General features: G+C 54.0%; 1 protein-coding gene across 5 annotated transcripts in view; it reads left to right on the forward strand.

Annotated features, from left to right (window-relative positions):
• Positions 1–19580, forward strand: part of LOC111851461 (unconventional myosin-XVIIIb) — a 46421-nt gene that overhangs the window by 16561 nt on the left and 10280 nt on the right. For 4 of the 5 annotated variants that reach the window (XM_072714031.1, XM_072714034.1, XM_072714032.1 and 1 more), the window contains 21 exons: positions 100–247; positions 392–575; positions 1313–1463; positions 1756–1865; positions 5760–5825; positions 6036–6164; positions 6279–6422; positions 6965–7054; positions 9996–10115; positions 11757–11862; positions 11952–12079; positions 12181–12335; positions 12494–12617; positions 12705–12905; positions 13459–13569; positions 13743–13847; positions 14152–14307; positions 15745–15858; positions 17489–17605; positions 18310–18393; positions 19306–19443. In XM_072714031.1, coding sequence (XP_072570132.1) covers positions 100–247; positions 392–575; positions 1313–1463; positions 1756–1865; positions 5760–5825; positions 6036–6164; positions 6279–6422; positions 6965–7054; positions 9996–10115; positions 11757–11862; positions 11952–12079; positions 12181–12335; positions 12494–12617; positions 12705–12905; positions 13459–13569; positions 13743–13847; positions 14152–14307; positions 15745–15858; positions 17489–17605; positions 18310–18393; positions 19306–19443 — 2681 coding nt within the window. The remainder of the gene's footprint in view (positions 1–99; positions 248–391; positions 576–1312; positions 1464–1755; positions 1866–5759; positions 5826–6035; positions 6165–6278; positions 6423–6964; positions 7055–9995; positions 10116–11756; positions 11863–11951; positions 12080–12180; positions 12336–12493; positions 12618–12704; positions 12906–13458; positions 13570–13742; positions 13848–14151; positions 14308–15744; positions 15859–17488; positions 17606–18309; positions 18394–19305; positions 19444–19580) is intronic. The other variant, XM_072714033.1, reaches the window with a different exon arrangement.

The raw sequence follows: 19580 nt of genomic DNA on the forward strand, positions 1-19580 counted from the left end.
CGTCACCAGCGCCGAAAGCCCGGAGGCTCCAGCGCCGGCGTTTTAGGTGCGGCTGCTAAAGCTGAGTGTCCCTGACTCACTGCCGCTTCTGCTGTTCAGTCCGACAGTGTGAGCAGCCCCTTCAGTGTGAGATTGCACACCAGCTGGGTACTGATCCGATCCGCTACGACGTGTCGGGCTGGTTCGGCATGGTCCAGAACAACCCATCTGTGCTCAGCGCTGCGTCGCTTCTTCAGAACTCTTCGATGTAAGAAGCGAGTGTGTGTAAGTGTGTCTGTGCGTGTATGAGCACTGCTGTGTGTGGCGGAGTGTCTGTCTGTATCCGAGTGCCCTGGTTTATTCATGATTCGGTCTTTCACTGCCCTTATCCTTTCCTCTGGTCTCCCCCCAGTGGTGTGGTGAAGTCGCTTTTTGGCCCCCGAGCCTCTGTGCCCCCTCTATGTCAGGGCCTCGGGGGGGTTGAGGGGGGATCCCAGCGGTCACTACAGAGGAGCGGGGCCGTCAGAAAGACCCTCAGCGGGGGCCTGGCAGCCATCCGGAGGCACTGCTTCAGTGTCTCTGTCAAACTGCAGGCGGTGAGACACACACATACACACACAAACATCGGGTAAACATCTCTTTATGGGGACCGCTCATTCATTTCTATGGGAAGAATGCTAATGCTAACTATGACAACCCTTACCCAGCCCTAACCATAATAATAATATATCCTTTATTATCCCTGTGGGGAAATTCTTTTTACGCTTCCCTCAACTTGCTCTTTGTAGAGTAAGCTGTCTGTGAAGGGCGGCCACCTGTTGGGGCACCCAGGGATTAAGGGCCTTGCTCAAGGACCCGTAGACTTGCTGAGGCTGGGTTTGAACTGGCAACCTTGTGATTACAGGCACACAGGCTTAGCCCACTGAGCCACATGCTACCCCCATAAGTAATGAAACAAAATACAAGAGTTTTTTTATTGCAGTCACAGATTTTTATTAAATTGAATTTTCCCTTAAGGGGAAAAAAAAAACAGGTATTCATCACATTGTGGGGACACACACACCAACTGCATACAGACACTGACACCCACACACTTGTATGTAGACACACACACACGCAGACACACAAAAGCTCACCCTCTTCAGTTAATTACAATGTTTCAATTAACTCCAGTCCTCAGTGTAAACAATCCGAAGGTTAAGTGTGGACAAACATGCAGGTTGTCCCTTGTTACTACTACCCAGTGGGTCGGCTGTTTCTGTAGAGCAGAGCCGTGCTACATCACCTCTGTGATGGCATTTCTGTGGTAACCGTGGCTGTCATCTTTCCCAAGGACGCACTCATCAATCTGATTCGCCGAGCAAACCCCACCTTCCTGCAGTGCTTCAGCGCCAAGACCGACGGCGGTGGCTTCGACGTCCCATCCCTGCGTGCCCAGCTGACCTCCACCGGCGTCCTCCCCGCGCTGCAGCTCCACCGCACAGGTACTGCCCAGTCTAGCACAGGTACTGTCCAGTCTAGCACAGGTACTGTCTAGTCTAGCACAGGTACTGCCCAGCTTAGCCACAGGGAATCCATAGTAACCAATGGGGAAGGACTGAGGCTGCAGACGGGCAAAGTGGTTGTGAAGATGTCCTCTCATATTCAACAAAGACAAAAATCTGCAATAACTGTCAAACTGTTGGCTCTTCCCACCCAAAAGATCCGCTTAAGAAAGATCACCCTCCTTCTCCCTAAATCTGAAGCACAAATGACCTGTGGTGTCCCCCTGCTAAGGCTACCCGGACCACATGTCCCTCAGTGACTTCCGCTGCCGATTCCAGGCCTTGTCCCCCCCTGTCATGAAGAGATATGGCTCGGTCTTCATCACGCCGGACGAGAAAAAGGTTGGCACTTCTACTGGCACATGTCCAGTTTCTGTTACTGATAGTAAGGATTTGTATATAAAACCTCAAAGATGCTGACTGAGTACCAGACATGCTACTGCCATTAGAATCATCTGCAGGTGTCTCACAACACAAGATGGCAGCCTTGTCTGCGGTGGGCTACAGTAATCTAGCTTTGAGATTATCTGAAGTGTCAGGACTAGGAGTTTTGCTGGTCTAATATACAAAGGGAATCAACAGGTGCAATGTGGTCAGCAAAGGATATCGCTGGTCATCTATCCTTAGTTCTGGGTTCTTGGCAGACCTTGATGCAGAGAATGTTGAAAATTCAAACTGTATAGTGATAACAGGATAGATGGTAGAGTTAATAGTGAAGACAAGGTGATTGGGCTTGGAGGGGTGGTATGCAGGGAGAAGAGGAGGGGACCGTGGACTGAATCCTGTGGAACACCAACTATGCTACCTTATGTGAATTAGACACCTCTGCCCCCCCCCCCCCAGACATTTGGAAGGATGCTCCTGATAGGTAAAAATCAAACTATGTCAGAGTGGGCTCTGGACCGGAGGAGCTGGCGGCCTACTGTGTGAGAGAAGGCTCTGTAATTCCACATTGAGAGAGACTGGATCGGAGGAGCTGGCGGCCTGCTGTGTGAGAGAGGGCTCTGCCACATTGAGAGAGGCTGGACCGGAGGAGCTGGCGGCCTGCTGTGTGAGAGAGGGCTCTGCCACATTGAGAGAGGCTGGACCGGAGGAGCTGGTGGCCTGCTGTGTGAGAGAGGGCTCTGTAATTCCACATTGAGAGAGACTGGACCGGAGGAGCTGGCGGCCTGCTGTGTGAGAGAAGGCTCTGTAATTCCACATTGAGAGAGACTGGACCGGAGGAGCTGGCGGCCTGCTGTGTGAGAGAGGGCTCTGCCATATTGAGAGAGGCTGGACCGGAGGAGCTGGCGGCCTGCTGTGTGAGAGAGGGCTCTGCCACATTGAGAGAGGGCTCTGCCACATTAAGAGAGGCTGGACCGGAGGAGCTGGCAGCCTGCTGTGTGAGAGAGGGCTCTGCCACATTGAGAGAGGCTGGACCGGAGGAGCTGGCGGCCTGCTGTGTGAGAGAGGGCACTTCCACATTGAGAGAGGCTGGACCGGAGGAGCTGGCGGCCTGCTGTGTGAGAGAGGGCTCTGCCACATTGAGAGAGGCTGGACCGGAGGAGCTGGCGGCCTGCTGTGTGAGAGAGGGCTCTGCCACATTGAGAGAGGCTGGACCGGAGGAGCTGGCGGCCTGCTGTGTGAGAGAGGGCACTTCCACATTGAGAGAGGCTGGACCGGAGGAGCTGGCGGCCTGCTGTGTGAGAGAGGGCTCTGCCACATTGAGAGAGGCTGGACCGGAGGAGCTGGCGGCCTGCTGTGTGAGAGAGGGCTCTGCCACATTGAGAGAGGCTGGACCGGAGGAGCTGGCGGCCTGCTGTGTGAGAGAGGGCTCTGCCACATTGAGAGAGGCTGGACCGGAGGAGCTGGCGGCCTGCTGTGTGAGTGAGGGCTCTGTCACATTGAGAGAGGCTGGACCGGAGGAGCTGGCGGCCTGCTGTGGTGACAGAGGGCTCTGCCACATTGAGAGAGGCTGGACCGGAGGATCTGGCAGCCTGCTGTGTGAGAGAGGGCTCTGCCACATTGAGAGAGGCTGGACCGGAGGAGCTGGCGGCCTGCTGTGTGAGAGAGGGCACTTCCACATTGAGAGAGGCTGGACCGGAGGAGCTGGCGGCCTGCTGTGTGAGAGAGGGCTCTGCCACATTGAGAGAGGCTGGACCGGAGGAGCTGGCGGCCTGCTGTGTGAGAGAGGGCTCTGCCACATTGAGAGAGGCTGGACCGGAGGAGCTGGCGGCCTGCTGTGTGAGAGAGGGCTCTGCCACATTGAGAGAGGCTGGACCGGAGGAGCTGGCGGCCTGCTGTGTGAGTGAGGGCTCTGTCACATTGAGAGAGGCTGGACCGGAGGAGCTGGCGGCCTGCTGTGGTGACAGAGGGCTCTGCCACATTGAGAGAGGCTGGACCGGAGGATCTGGCAGCCTGCTGTGTGAGAGAGGGCTCTGCCACATTGAGAGAGGCTGGACCGGAGGAGCTGGTGGCCTGCTGTGTGAGAGAGGGCTCTGTAATTCCACATTGAGAGAGACTGGACCGGAGGAGCTGGCGGCCTGCTGTGTGAGAGAAGGCTCTGTAATTCCACATTGAGAGAGACTGGACCGGAGGAGCTGGCGGCCTGCTGTGTGAGAGAGGGCTCTGCCATATTGAGAGAGGCTGGACCGGAGGAGCTGGCGGCCTGCTGTGTGAGAGAGGGCTCTGCCACATTGAGAGAGGGCTCTGCCACATTAAGAGAGGCTGGACCGGAGGAGCTGGCAGCCTGCTGTGTGAGAGAGGGCTCTGCCACATTGAGAGAGGCTGGACCGGAGGAGCTGGCGGCCTGCTGTGTGAGAGAGGGCACTTCCACATTGAGAGAGGCTGGACCGGAGGAGCTGGCGGCCTGCTGTGTGAGAGAGGGCTCTGCCACATTGAGAGAGGCTGGACCGGAGGAGCTGGCGGCCTGCTGTGTGAGAGAGGGCTCTGCCACATTGAGAGAGGCTGGACCGGAGGAGCTGGCGGCCTGCTGTGTGAGAGAGGGCACTTCCACATTGAGAGAGGCTGGACCGGAGGAGCTGGCGGCCTGCTGTGTGAGAGAGGGCTCTGCCACATTGAGAGAGGCTGGACCGGAGGAGCTGGCGGCCTGCTGTGTGAGAGAGGGCTCTGCCACATTGAGAGAGGCTGGACCGGAGGAGCTGGCGGCCTGCTGTGTGAGAGAGGGCTCTGCCACATTGAGAGAGGCTGGACCGGAGGAGCTGGCGGCCTGCTGTGTGAGTGAGGGCTCTGTCACATTGAGAGAGGCTGGACCGGAGGAGCTGGCGGCCTGCTGTGGTGACAGAGGGCTCTGCCACATTGAGAGAGGCTGGACCGGAGGATCTGGCAGCCTGCTGTGTGAGAGAGGGCTCTGCCACATTGAGAGAGGCTGGACCGGAGGAGCTGGCGGCCTGCTGTGTGAGAGAGGGCACTTCCACATTGAGAGAGGCTGGACCGGAGGAGCTGGCGGCCTGCTGTGTGAGAGAGGGCTCTGCCACATTGAGAGAGGCTGGACCGGAGGAGCTGGCGGCCTGCTGTGTGAGAGAGGGCTCTGCCACATTGAGAGAGGCTGGACCGGAGGAGCTGGCGGCCTGCTGTGTGAGAGAGGGCTCTGCCACATTGAGAGAGGCTGGACCGGAGGAGCTGGCGGCCTGCTGTGTGAGTGAGGGCTCTGTCACATTGAGAGAGGCTGGACCGGAGGAGCTGGCGGCCTGCTGTGGTGACAGAGGGCTCTGCCACATTGAGAGAGGCTGGACCGGAGGATCTGGCAGCCTGCTGTGTGAGAGAGGGCTCTGCCACATTGAGAGAGGCTGGACCGGAGGAGCTGGCGGCCTGCTGTGGCGAGGGCTGCAGAGAGGTCCAGTGGGATGAAAATAGATGACCTACATGCAGCCCTTGCACATCGCAGGGCATCTGTAACAGTCAGGCAGGCCTTCCTCTTCGAGGACAGTTAGGCTAAGTACGGCACACAAATGAGGTGCAGTTGTGTGTATATATATATATATATATATATATATATATATAGCTTAGTCTTGCCACTTATCAAATTTAGGTAACTGGGGGTTGAGGGGCTAGAGTCACAGAGTGCTCACCCACAAACTCATACAACATGGGAAAAACACGAAAACTCCACACAGAGGAAAACCTTCATCCCAGGAGGTGTCCAGCAGCACTACCCATCAAGCTAAGTCCAAGCACTTCTGACTGAGGAATCTGCTTGCATTCACGATAAGCCAGCAGTCCTGCTCTTCCCCGCAGGCGGTGGGGGAGCTGCTGATCGACTTGGACATGGACAGGAAGAGCATCGTTGTTGGAGCCAGCAGGGTGAGACACACCGACACCTTGAGTGACTCATTGAACTCTCTGAGAGGCCTGTATGTCTGGCTGACTGGCCGGCTGCTCTCACCTCCCATGCTGAAAATGACGAACTGAGACTGCTCACCCAGTTCGGGAGGCCGACTAGCGCAGCCCTCTCAGATGCTCAGATGGTTGCCAGATTGAGTGATGTAACTGAAGAGCGCCACCTGTCCGCAGGTGTTTATGAAACGTGGAGTGATGCTGTCCCTGGAGCAGCAGAGGGACCAGCTGGTGAGCGGCTGGCTTGTGCTGCTCCAGGCCTCCTGCGTGGGACACCAGGCCAGGCAGAAGTACCGCTGCATGAAGGTGAGTGACTGCTGTGTGGTGCATGATGGGATAGCGGTGGGTGCTGTTGTATTATGAAAGGATGGTACAGTAGGTGTGTGGCCCGGCATAAAGCAAATGTGTGTTTTGGAGCAGGTGCAGCAGATGGCTGTACGCTGTGTGCAGAGGAACGTGAGGGCCTTGTCCACCGTACGCCCCTGGAGCTGGTGGAAGCTCCTCTGCAGGGTGCGCCCCCTGCTGGACATCAACATCGATGATCAGCGGTTCCGTGCTAAAGAGGTACTCGCATCCCCTCCCCCAGGATCCTGTCAGGGGTCTGAAGGAGGTTCTGGGATGGGCCCCCCTGCCCCCCTGCAGAGCAATATCCTGCAGGTCTCGCTATTAATACGAAGCTCAGCTGCAGCCAAGTCAAAGCCAATAATGAAAACTGTGTGTTATGTGTGTGTGTGTGTGTGTGTTACGTGTGTGTGTGTGTGTGTGTTACGTGTGTGTGTGTGTGTGTGTTACGTGTGTGTGTGTGTGTTACGTGTGTGTGTGTGTGTGTGTGTGTTACGTGTGTGTGTGTTACGTGTGTGTGTGTGTGTGTGTGTGTGTGTTACGTGTGTGTGTGTGTGTGTTACGTGTGTGTGTGTGTGTGTGTGTGTGTGTGTGTGTTACGTGTGTGTGTGTGTGTGTTACGTGTGTGTGTGTGTGTGCTACGTGTGTGTGTGTGCTACGTGTGTGTGTGTGTGTGTGTTACGTGTGTGTGTGTGTGTGTGTGTGTTACGTGTGTGTGTGTGTGTGTGTTACGTGTGTGTGTGTGTGTGTGTGTGTGCTCACAGGATGAAGTGTCTGCTTTGAGACGCCGCCTGGAGAAGTCGGAGAAGGAGAGGAACGAGCTACGACAGAGCACTGATAACCTGGAGACAAAGGTATCGATGTCACCCAGGCATGGGGGGGTCAGCTGTCTGACTCAAATATCATCAGGCCCTTTATGGGAATCCAGACTGTGGCTTGCAGCACGTGACAAGCGCCCCCTTCTGGCAGCATTAGACAGCAGTTGTCAGTTAATACATTTAGAAGGATATGTAGTCATCAGAACTACAGAACCAAAGTATTCATGTGCTGTGATTTTAGAATATAGGATGGTTTCATAGAGCCTAAATCAACAGCTGTTAAATAATACAGTGCTGAGATATTTAGAGTATGTGTGTGTCAAAAACGTATCATTTTTTGGTAAATCAAAAATGGCAATGCAGTGGCATGTTGCTGGGGAAGATATCACTTGTCACTCCTGATCTGAGCACAGTGTAAAACAGTCGTGCATCAGGGGCAATTGGAAGATGGAGTTACTCATTAACACTTTGAAGTTGATGTTGATCTACCTCACCATGGTTACCCTCGTTCCAATCAGAACCATTATCATTTCATGCTTGTAAACCAGCAGTCCATCTCTCTGCTTCACAAAATTACAAACAGCACGGAAAAGTGCAGAACAGTTTAAGTTCAGTGTGAGTTTGAAACTGCATGATTTTTGATGACATAAGTGAAAGTTGCCTGATTTGTTAAAATGCAGCCCCACCAGCACAATTTTGTGCAGGGGGTGTGAGCCCTGGCTGGCCAGGGAACGGTGCTTAAAGCTTTCTCATCTCAGCTAGTGAGCAGCTATCTTGAACAGCCAGTGTTTCTGACATACGATGTTAGCTTAAGTAGCCTACAGAACTGGCCTGTTAGCATTAGCAGGCTGCTTCTTAGCTGGCTGAAAGGGCTGCAATCGGGGGCTTATGCTGACCTCATCACAGAATAAGCTGTTTGCGGCAGGCCTTCAAACACACAGCCCTCTGCCGCCCTGAATCTGCGGCAGGCCTTCAAACACACAGCCCTCTGCCGCCCTGAATCTGCGGCAGGCCTTCAAACACACAGCCCTCTGCCGCCCTGAATCTGCGGCACTGGGCAGGATATCGCCACCCCGTTCTCACGACAGCAGTATCAGCTTCTGGGATCTTCTCTGTCATCATGCACTTTCCAGTGTATTTGCACCAAGCTCTGATTCATATTCATATTCACAATGAGCTTTATTGGCATGACAGAGGCTAATTCTATTGTTGCATAATAAATCTTGGATGAAACAAAGGACAAATGTAATCAAATGACTGGAATAAGCAGCAGCAGGAGAAAGCAGGAGCGATTCCCTCTCTGCAGCTTCCCCTCCCTGCCCTCCCCTAGTTAGTCCCCTAGTTAGTCCCCTAGTTAGTCTTGCCCATGTCTGTTCCTTGCGAGTGGATCGAGTTCTTAATATGATATTCTGCCCCCCTCCCTCGGCAGACTGGGGAATTCTTTAATGCGGGGGGGGGGGGCCTTGTGTTTGCATCGGGGCATTCGGGCCGCTTTAATGCGGGGGGGGGGGGCCTTGTGTTTGCATCGGGGCATTCGGGCCGCTTTAATGCGGGGGGGGGGGGCCTTGTGTTTGCATCGGGGCATTCGGGCCGCTTTAATGCGGGGGGGGGGGCCTTGTGTTTGCATCGGGGCATTCGGGCCGCTTTAATGCGGGGGGGGGGGGCCTTGTGTTTGCATCGGGGCATTCGGGCCGCTTTAATGCGGGGGGGGGGGGCCTTGTGTTTGCATCGGGGCATTCGGGCCGCTTTAATGCGGGGGGGGGGGGCCTTGTGTTTGCATCGGGGCATTCGGGCCGCTTTAATGCGGGGGGGGGGGGCCTTGTGTTTGCATCGGGGCATTCGGGCCGCTTTAATGCGGGGGGGGGGGGCCTTGTGTTTGCATCGGGGCATTCGGGCCGCTTGACTGCAGCCGCCTGATTTTAGGTTTGTTGTGAAATACAGGCGACTGCAGTGTTTAATGCAGAGTTCTGTCCATCAAACTTCTATTTACGCCTTTGGTCGCTCACTTAACTCAGAACTCATATCTTTCAGTTTTCCTCTGGAATGTTCTCCGTTTCGCACAAGTTTAAATTAGACAGTAATGACATATTATGCCTGCATGTACGTACATGCTGCACAGGGGTCCATGGGGTGGCGCTGTTGCTCAGGGCTGGGGGTTTGAATGAGTGTGTAGGATTGGCATATTCTGTCTGTCTTCATGCAGGTTTTCTCCTGCAGTCTGGAAACATGTTCAGCTGAAGTTGTGCTTAATGTGTGACTGTGCATGTGGACTGGTAACCTGTCCTAGCTGTCCCCTGTCCCAGCTGTCCCCTGTCCTAGCTATTCTAGCTGTCCCCTGTCCTAGCTGTCCCCTGTCCTAGCTGTCCTAGCTGTCCCCTGTCCTAGCTGTCCCCTGTCCTAGCTATTCTAGCTGTCCCCTGTCCTAGCTGTCCCCTGTCCTAGCTGTCCCCTGTCCTAGCTGTCCCCTGTCCTAGCTATTCTAGCTGTCCCCTGTCCTAGCTGTCCCCTGTCCTAGCTGTCCCAGCTGTCCCCTGTCCTAGCTGTCCTAGCTGTCCCCTGTCCTAGCTGTCCCAGCTGTCCCCTGTCCTAGCTATTCTAGCTGTCCCCTGTCCTAGCTGTCCCCTGTCCTAGCTGTCTGCTGTCCCCTGTCCTAGCTGTCCCCTGTCCTAGCTGTCCCCTGTCCCAGCTGTCCTAGCTGTCCCCTGTCCTAGCTGTCCCCTGTCCCAGCTGTCTTAGCTGTCCCCTGTCCTAGCTGTCCCCTGTCCTAGCTGTCTGCTGTCCCCTGTCCTAGCTGTCTGCTGTCCCCTGTCCTAGCTGTCCCCTGTCCCCTGTCCTAGCTGTCCCCTGCCTTGTGCCCTGTGCTTCCTAAAACTAGAATATCAGACAAACAACCCATTAAGTTCACGTACTATGGTGACAAATGGTTGTCTAACTGATGTCTTGTCAGCCTTTGAAAGAGGTGTCATGTGACTTTAAGGTGACGGCGTTGTCCTCGGAGCTGAGTGACGAGCGGTTCAGGGGCGATGCTGTGAGCCAGGCCCTGGACATGGAGCGAGCAGAGCGACTCCGCCTCTGCAAGGAGAACAAGGAGCTGCAGGTGCCTCATGGGAGATGTGCCTCACGGGAGATGTGCATCATGGGAGATGTGCCTCACGGGAGATGTGCATCATGGGAGATGTGCACGGAGACGCGCACACGCGTGCCTGCATCCTGACACGGACCATGACATGTATTCACAGTTTCACATGCATGCATCTGCATGTGACAGGATTTTCACTTACTCTCCTTTTAATGTGTCAAATGATACAAAATACCCACACGGAAAAAGAGGCCACAATCTTATTATTTCACATATTTTTTTCTTTAAGATGCTTTAGTTGAATCAGCAATGAGAGACGTTGTGGAGAAATTGTTTTGAATTTCTATCCCCATAAACAAACACACGTTTGTATTCATATCTTTGTGGGGACCATCCATTCATTTCTACGAGAAAAACCCTAATCCCTACAATGACGACCTTAACCCAGACCCAACCGTAACCATAAGTAACCAAACAAAATACAAGTCTTTCGGTATATTTTTGTACCCCCCCATACACACACACACACACACACATGCATGCACTCACGCATGAGCACACACGCAGTCCCCAGCTCACCCACACACTGGTGCACGTGCGCACACTCACTCGCACACAGCTCTCCCATCTGTCAGGCGGTGGGGGGTGGCACCCTGATAGCCTGAGCCAGCATACACAGGCGGCTTTAATGGCAGACTCGTGATGCTTGTGATCAGGACGTGCGGGGAGGTGACTCACTCAGCCTGGGTAATATCTCTTAATTACCACAGAGTGGGGCTCATGTTGGCTCCGCTCCTGAGGTGGGAATGACAAGGACTCTGTTCTCCGTGCTTGTGAGGCCATCATCTCATTTACTAAATTACTTTGTCTGGCTTCTGGATTCCACCTGTGAGTTTGACGCCTAATTGCATTTCCGTTCAACTGTATGTGTCATTTTTAGGAGTCGTAATGTCTGCCGTTTGTTTGTTCTGGTCCGATTCCTGCCTCGGGCTCAGGGAAACAAGATCGCAAGTGAGGACCTTAAAAAACGATTTCCCAGCAAGTTGGGGGTGGGGGGGGGGGGAGTGGTACTGCTTAATAGACCAGTGTATTATGGGAAATGGCTTTTATACGGTTCTCTGCAGGGGGCTGTAAAACAATCCCTTAGTACAGTAGGAGCCTGATGCGAGAGTGAGAGCTGATTCTGTGTTTTCACTGAAGCATGGGAGCAGTTATGGGGCTGAGACATATGCAAAAGTGAAAGAAGATACGAGCTTCAGCCAAGGCCTCATTATTTCTGATGTAGCACTGAGGTCGTTTTTGAAGTATTCCTGACTTCTCTGCATTTCTGTGTGCTGTCGGGAAACTGCTGATCTCTGACGGAACCACAAGCGTGCAAACACACACAGCATGGCCTCCCTTTTTGTCCTTTAATGATGTAAAAGGTTTATTGGATTTTCAAAAGACATTCATGTACACATTCTGAATTACATTCTGGATGACGTCTGGGTCGTCCTTTTGTGCCTGTAGTATTCAGACTAGTAACCTAGACTCCAAGTACTGTGGTCTTATTCCAGCTCTGTAAATGGATGAAGTTGTCATGGATAAAAGTGTCACTAAGCTACAAAATAGAGTGTGAAACTGGTTATGATGAACCTCCCCACTGTGTGGTTCTCTCAGGGCCGCTGGGACCAGTGTAAGGTCACCATTGACAGGCTGGAGAAGCAACTAGAGGAGGAGAAACAGCAGGCAAAGAGTAAGGAGGCACTCAGGGGTGGGGGTGCAGGTAAGGGGAGCGGCATGACGTGGCCCGTAATGTAAAGGTGACCTGCCGTCACCCCCCCACCCCCACGCTGATCACACTGGGGTGTCCAGCAGAGAGCGAGCTGCTGCTGCAGTTAGAGTGCGCACAGACGGAGGTGGAGTTCCTGAGGAGGAGACTGCGGCAGGGGGAGGAGAGGCAGGAGGCTGAGCGGGAGGCCCGGGCCCAGCTGGAGAGCAAGGTACACCCCTGCTACTGGAGTGGTATGGGTCAGGTCTGTTACAGTGCCCCCTGTCTCTGCTTAGACTCTCCTTAAGCCCCCCAATCCTACGGCGTGGGCAGGTGTCAGAGCTGCAGACCCAACTGGAGCAGTCAAAGCGTAACCTGACTGAGCTGAAGCGGCAGTGTCGCCGCGTGACCTCTGACCTCCTGGATGCCCATGTGCTCACTGAGGCCCTGCAAGGCCGCGCACACGACCTGGACAGGAAACAGCGCAGGTGACCTTCAGCTCTGCTTTGCTCTACAAGGGCTAACAGTGTAACTTTTAAGGTCTTAGGCCTGTCCTGTTTCTGAGAGCTTATTTTATCGGAAAGTGTAGTGCTGTAGTTTTGCACAATCCTTACTCTCCTTTTTCTGTACCTCTGTATTTGTGCAGGTTTGACAGTGAGCTGACGCAGGCCCTCCAGGGGGCTGACGCTGAGAGGGAGCAGAAAGAGAAGGCCATTCAGGAGAACATAGCCCTCAGCGCCGAGATCTTAAGCCTGCAGCGCCATCTCAAGGTGTGCCGTATGTCCACCGGCAACAAGGCGGTAATTAGCGAGACATGAACAACAGGGTATCATGCCGCTGTGGTCCTGTGTTTCCAGGAAGTCCAGACAGAGGTGTCTGTCCTGCAGCAGCAGAAGGAGGAGTTGTGCGCTCAGATCCGAGACTTGACTGCATCGTCGAACCTGAGCTCCGACTCCATCCCCAGCCTCAAAAAGCAGCTGCGGGAGCTGGAGGTGCAGGAAAAGGAGCATGGAGAGGAGATCTCCAAGCTCACTGCAAATATACAGCGGCATGAGCAGGTGGCTTCCTATATACAGACAAAGCACTGGCACTGTGAAGCACGGATCAATTTATAATATAATACAAAAATTAGGGATTCATACTGTCCTAACATTGTCAAGGTGTAATGCACAAACAATCAGAGGTGGATTACCCAGTGTTGATGTTTTGTCAATAGATTGAGGCCTAAATGCTTCATTTGCAGAGGTGGAAGGTTCAGGTTCAGAATGTACATTCTGAACCTGAAACTTCCACCTCTGCAAATGAAGCATTTATTCCATTAGGCCTCAATCTATAGACAAAACGCCAACACTGGGTAATATCACATATTAGGCTCCGATAACCAAGCGCTGAGGCTCCACCGGGTGCAGGAAAACGCTGCCGACCGCAGGTGATACACACTGACGCTGATTCTATTGATTGAATACTGACAGCGTGAAAAACGGAGAGGAAATCTTTAGGAAAAACAAACAAAAAAGCAGCGACACAGTGCTGATGCGTGCAGTACTGACAGGGACGCGCTAATGCCATGCTGACACCGCGAGGGGAAGCTGATGAAATGCGATATCGTAGATGCATCTGCGCTGCGAGATGGAGATGGAGAGGATGAAGCAGATTCACCAGAAGGAGCTAGAGGACAAAGAGGAGGAGCTGGAAGACGTGCAGAAGTCATCACAGAGACGGGTAACTGGGGGGGGGGGCAGCTCAATGGGATGTCCAATAACTCCTCAAACAAAAAACTCTGTTGTAAAGTTCCCTCTTATCTTTAACCCTGGTTTTATTTTAAGTGAAACAGTTATTCCTATTTCCCTGTCCTTATCCAAATGCATTTACCACAATATGTAATGCCTGCGCAGCTGAGGCAGCTGGAGATGCAGCTAGAGCAGGAGTACGAGGAGAAGCAGATGGTGCTCCATGAGAAGCACGACCTGGAGGGGCTGATTGCCACGTTGTGTGAACAGGTACGGGGGCGGGGCCTATGGGGGAGCGGGGGGGGGGGGGGCAGGCACATGCCACTGGGATTTACACCCATCGCAGATCTGCTGTTACCAGCCTCGACATTCTGTGGTCTGTGATCCCTGACCGGGCATCGCAGGGGGGGCATGGAAAGCGGATGGCACAATGCCAAGAGGTGACATCACAGCGGGTGGCACCTATTCCTGTACCCACTACTCACTGACAGGATGAACATGCAAAGTGATGCCGGTTCATGATGTCATATGGTTACATGTTGTTTCCTAAAATGCCCCCCCCTCCCATTCCCAGGTGGGCCACAGAGATTTCGACGTAGAGAAACGCCTGAGGAGGGACCTGAAACGTACCCACGCCCTTCTGAGTGACGCCCAGCTGCTGCTGTCCACTGTCGACACCCCTGGCCAGGGGGCTGCCAGCCGCCAGCAACTGGAGCGTCTCAAGATCCAGGTGCCCCCCCCCCCCCGCCCAGCATCCTCACCTCCAGCAGGCACTTCTGCCTCGCTTCCCTTCCTGGATATTGCACATTGTCACACCCCCTGGCCAGAATCTCCAGTTTCCTAACCCCCCCCCCCGCCCCCCCCCAGCTCCGTGCTACCTAGTACCTGTGAAAGTAAAGGGCACCTCTCTGAGTAATGCTGGGGGGGTCTGCGGCTTCCCACCACCTGGGCATGACCATGAGGAGCACCTGACCTAACCATCCTCCACATACTGTTACGACAGACCACAAGGCATATATGAGTCATTAAAGCATTTCGGTTACATATCTGGTAACATAGTGAATATGTGTAACAATCTGCATTGTAGCGAGATTAATGATCAGTCATGATGGTGATGATGGTGGGTGGTGGTGATGATGATGGTGGTGGTGGTGGTGGTGGTGGTGATGATGATGGTGGTGGTGGTGATGATGATGATGATGGTGGTGGTGGTGGTGATGGTGGTGGTGGTGGTGGTGATGATGGTGGTGGTGGTGATGATGGTGGTGGTGGTGGTGATGATGGTGGTGGTGGTGGTGGTGATGATGGTGGTGGTGATGATGATGATGGTGGTGGTGATGATGATGGTGGTGATGATGATGATGATGATGGTGGTGGTGGTGGTGGTGGTGATGATGGTGGTGGTGATGATGATGATGGTGGTGGTGGTGGTGGTGGTGATGATGATGGTGGTGATGATGATGATGATGGTGGTGGTGGTGGTGATGATGATGGTGGTGATGATGATGATGATGGTGGTGGTGGTGGTGGTGGTGATGATGGTGGTGGTGATGATGATGATGGTGGTGGTGGTGGTGATGATGATGATGGTGATGGTGGTGGTGGTGATGATGGTGGTGGTGGTGGTGATGGTGGTGGTGGTGGTGGTGATGATGATGGTGGTGATGATGATGGTGGTGGTGGTGGTGGTGATGATGGTGGTGATGATGATGATGGTGGTGGTGGTGGTGGTGATGATGGTGGTGGTGATGATGATGATGGTGGTGGTGATGATGATGATGGTGGTGGTGATGATGGTGGTGGTGGTGATGATGATGATGATGGTGGTGGTGGTGATGATGATGGTGGTGATGATGATGATGGTGGTGGTGGTGGTGATGATGGTGGTGGTGATGGTGGTGGTGGTGATGATGATGGTGGTGGTGGTGGTGGTGATGATGGTGGTGGTGATGATGATGATGGTGGTGGTGATGGTGGTGATGATGATGGTGATGGTGGTGGTGGTGGTGGTGATGATGATGGTGGTGGTGGTGGTGGTGATGATGGTGGTGGTGATGATGATGATGGTGGTGGTGATGGTGGTGATGATGATGGTGATGATAGCTGACTTGGTAGTATCCACCATCTCACCTTCTCCCCTCCCACTGTGGTCCTCCTGGCCGGACAGCTTGAGGAGAGTGAGACTCGGCGTGCGGAGGCCGAGAGCATCCAGAAGACACTGTCCATGGAGCTGGAGAACGCCCAGTTGGAGCTGGAGACCATCTGCAAGCATAAGAGCCTGGTGAGCCGGAGATGAGTCTGCGGGGGGGGCATGGGCAGGGTGACCCTGGTCATACCAGCTAAGCGGCATTGAAATGACACAGATGATTTAACAGCTCTGAGTTTAAAGACACCTTCAGCAAGAAAAGCCCATCAGCAAACGCCAATCAGATCCTAAATTAGATCCAACGAGGCCTTACAGCATCTGAACCAAATCTCATTGGGGTCCAAAATACCAACACTGATGAATCCTTATCTCATTACCAACAGTCTGACCAGACAAACTTGTCCAGCACAAATACTCCACAGTGATAAATGGGTTTTCCAGCCCCAGCAAATGAGACTGAAGCGCATGAGGGAGATGGACGGATGGATGGATGGACGGATGGATGGATGGATGGATGGATGGACGGACATGCAGCAGACTCGCTAACAAAGTGACAGGATGTGCCCTGCGGGTGGGCAGCAGCGGGCGGCTATGCTAACAGGCTATAGCGATGTGCGTGACGCGGCCTATAGCGATGTGCGTGACGCGGCCTATAGCGATGTGCGTGACGCGGGCTATAGCGGTGTGCGTGACGCGGGCTATAGCGATGTGCGTGACGCGGGCTATAGCGGTGTGCGTGACGCGGGCTATAGCGATGTGCGTGACGCGGGCTATAGCGGTGTGCGTGACGCGGGCTATAGCGGTGTGCGTGACGCGGGCTATAGCGGTGTGCGTGACGCGGGCTATAGCGGTGTGCGTGACGCGGGCTATAGCGGTGTGCGTGACGCGGGCTATAGCGGTGTGCGTGACGCGGGCTATAGCGGTGTGCGTGACGCGGGCTATAGCGGTGTGCGTGACGCGGGCTATAGCGATGTGCGTGACGCGGCCTATAGCGATGTGCGTGACGCAGGCTATAGCGATGTGCGTGACGCAGGCTATAGCGATGTGCGTGACGCAGGCTATAGCGGTGTGCGTGACGCAGCCTGTAGCGATGTGCGTGACGCAGCCTGTAGCGATGTGCGTGACGCAGGCTATAGCGATGTGCGTGACGCGGGCTATAGCGGTGTATGTGACGCGGGCTATAGCGATGTGCGTGACGCAGGCTATAGCAGTGTGCGTGACGCAGCCTATAGCAGTGTGTGTGACGCAGCCTGTAGCGATGTGCGTGACGCAGCCTATAGCGATGTGCGTGACGCAGGCTATAGCGATGTGCGTGACGCAGGCTATAGCGATGTGCGTGACGCAGGCTATAGCGATGTGCGTGACGCGGGCAGACAGCTAAGGTTCTGGGAGAGCTGCTCAGGGCCTGTGATTGACTGACTCGGGTCAGTGATTGTTTTGTCTGATGTTTTTGCCTGTTTTTGCTAGCAGTTTTGTTTTGTGGTTATTTTTAAAATTAACCATCTGTATTAAATCACATTTTTAATATGAACTTGATGTGTGATAGGGAGGGGGCACAGTGGAGAAAGAGGAGGCCAGGTGGGTGGGATTGGGGGGGAGGCAAAGAGATGAGGAGTTCAAAGATAATGATGGGGGTGAAGATGACAGGCAAGGGTTAGCAAACATGGAGGACAAGCAGGGGATGTACAGGCCGTGCAGGTAATGCAGGGTGGCTCTCAAGACAGATGGCTGTTTTATTTCACACCCATGGTACTGCCCCCTGCAGGTGGATGAACAGCTATCCCACCTGCAGCACGAGAATGCAGACCTTCTGAAAAGATTGGAGGAAGACCAGGAAGACCTCAATGAGCTGATGAAGAAGCACAAGGCTCTCATAGCCCAGGTGGGCTGTGCGTGCCTGTGTGTATGCGCACCTGTGTGTATGCATGCCTTTGCGTGCCTGTGTATATGTGTGCCTTTATGTGCCTGCGTGTATGCGTGCCTGTGTGCATGTGTGAATGCGTGCCTTTGCATGCCTGTGTATATGCATGCATGTGTGTATCCGTGCCTTTTTGTTACTGTGTGTGTGCTTGCCTCTGCTTGTGTATGTGCATGTCTGTGTGTGCACGCCTGTACATATGTCTGTGCATGCCAGTGTATGTGTGTGTACCTGTACGAGTGTGTGTGTGTGCCTATGTGTGTGTGCATGCATACCTGTGTGTGTACATGTGTGCGTGCCTGTGCGAGTGTGTGTGTGTGTGCCGATGTGTGTGTGCATGCATACCTGTGTGTGTACATGTGTGCGTGCCTGTGCGAGTGTGTGTGTGTGTGCCGATGTGTGTGTGCATGCATACCTGTGTGTGTACATGTGTGCGTGCCTGTGCGAGTGTGTGTGTGTGTGCCGATGTGTGTGTGCATGCATACCTGTGTGTGTGCATGTGTGCGTGCCTGTGCGAGTGTGTGTGTGTGTGCCGATGTGTGTGTGCATGCATACCTGTGTGTGTACATGTGTGCGTGCCTGTGCGAGTGTGTGCATGTTTATTCACAAAGGACGAGCCTATGTGCCCCTCCTACTCTGCATCTGACTGTCACCGGTCTGACCGTCAGTCCTCCAGTGACATCTCTCAGATACGGGAGCTGCAGGCCGAGCTGGAGGAGGCCAAGAGGGAGAAGCAAAGACTGCAGGACGAGGTATGAGAGAGGGAGGGGTCTTACCCGGCCCCCAGGGCATCACCCCGGCTGGGGTGCTGTGAATGCCACACTTCTATCCGGCATGCAGGGATATTGGCAAACACAGGCTGAGAGCTCTACTGCCTGCCACTGACACACACTTTTTCATAGCAGCAGGCTTGCTAAGAGCAGTCAGTATCAAAAATAAACCATGGGTCAATACTACCCCCTGCTGGTCCTGACTTGCAATACGGCAGCCTGAAGTATGGGGGTGGATTCACAGCTTCTGTTACGAAACGGTAAACACCAGCATATAAATATCCTTTAATGTGCAGCTCCCTGACAACGTGCATCCTCTGAGCGCTGCGCAGTATCCCGCAAGCCCTCACTGATACGGAGGTACATTTCAAACACAGGCTAAATCTCGATCCATCTGTTTTCCAAGAAGCTCTCATCTCATTAGGGTAAGCGTAGGGCATGGGGCTACATGACAAGGCAGCTAAAGGCTGAGAGGTATTTGCAGTAACATCACGTGTGCTTTGTTAGCTGATGCCTGTCTCTGCGGAGGCAGCGGCTGTCCGTTAATTCAGCCGCTCACTCGGGCATGATGCTGGAGCAATCCAGGTTAAGTCATTTGCTCAGTGACCTTGGACCGGTAACCTCTTGGTTATGAATTTACACCCGTAGCTATATGCTATGCTTACGTCTGCTTGCCAAGGTTACCATGGAGCACTGAAAAGTCCCTGGATAGAGGCGGCACTTCTAAATTAGCCCTAAATCAGACCACATCAGGCCGTATCTTCAAAATATTTACTTCTTCTCCCTGCTGACAGCTTGCTCGAGCTCCGCCTTTGCGGCTCACCTTTCGTCTCCCCTTCTCCTCCTCCTCCTCCTCCTCCTCTCATCCTCTCCCCCCGGGGCTGGGGGTGGCAGCTCCAGCAGAGCGTCACGCGGCAGCAGAACCTGGAGGCCTCCACGGTGGCGAGGAGCATCGTGAGTCTGCAGGAGGCGCGGGTCTGCGACCTGGAGAACAAGCTGGAGTATCAGAGAGGCCAGATCAAGAGGTTTGAGGTCAGAACTCTGCACCAACCATGGTAGATAATGCGGGGGGCGGCGGGGGGGGGGAGACACGTTGACTGGGTTTTACATCGTGTCTGTGAGGTTTGTGTGTGTGTGGTGGGGTGTGACTCAGTGGGTGTGGGCGCTGT

The sequence above is a fragment of the Paramormyrops kingsleyae genome, chromosome 7 (genome assembly GCF_048594095.1).
Source record: "Paramormyrops kingsleyae isolate MSU_618 chromosome 7, PKINGS_0.4, whole genome shotgun sequence".
In the NCBI taxonomy this organism is placed as follows: domain Eukaryota; kingdom Metazoa; phylum Chordata; class Actinopteri; order Osteoglossiformes; family Mormyridae; genus Paramormyrops; species Paramormyrops kingsleyae.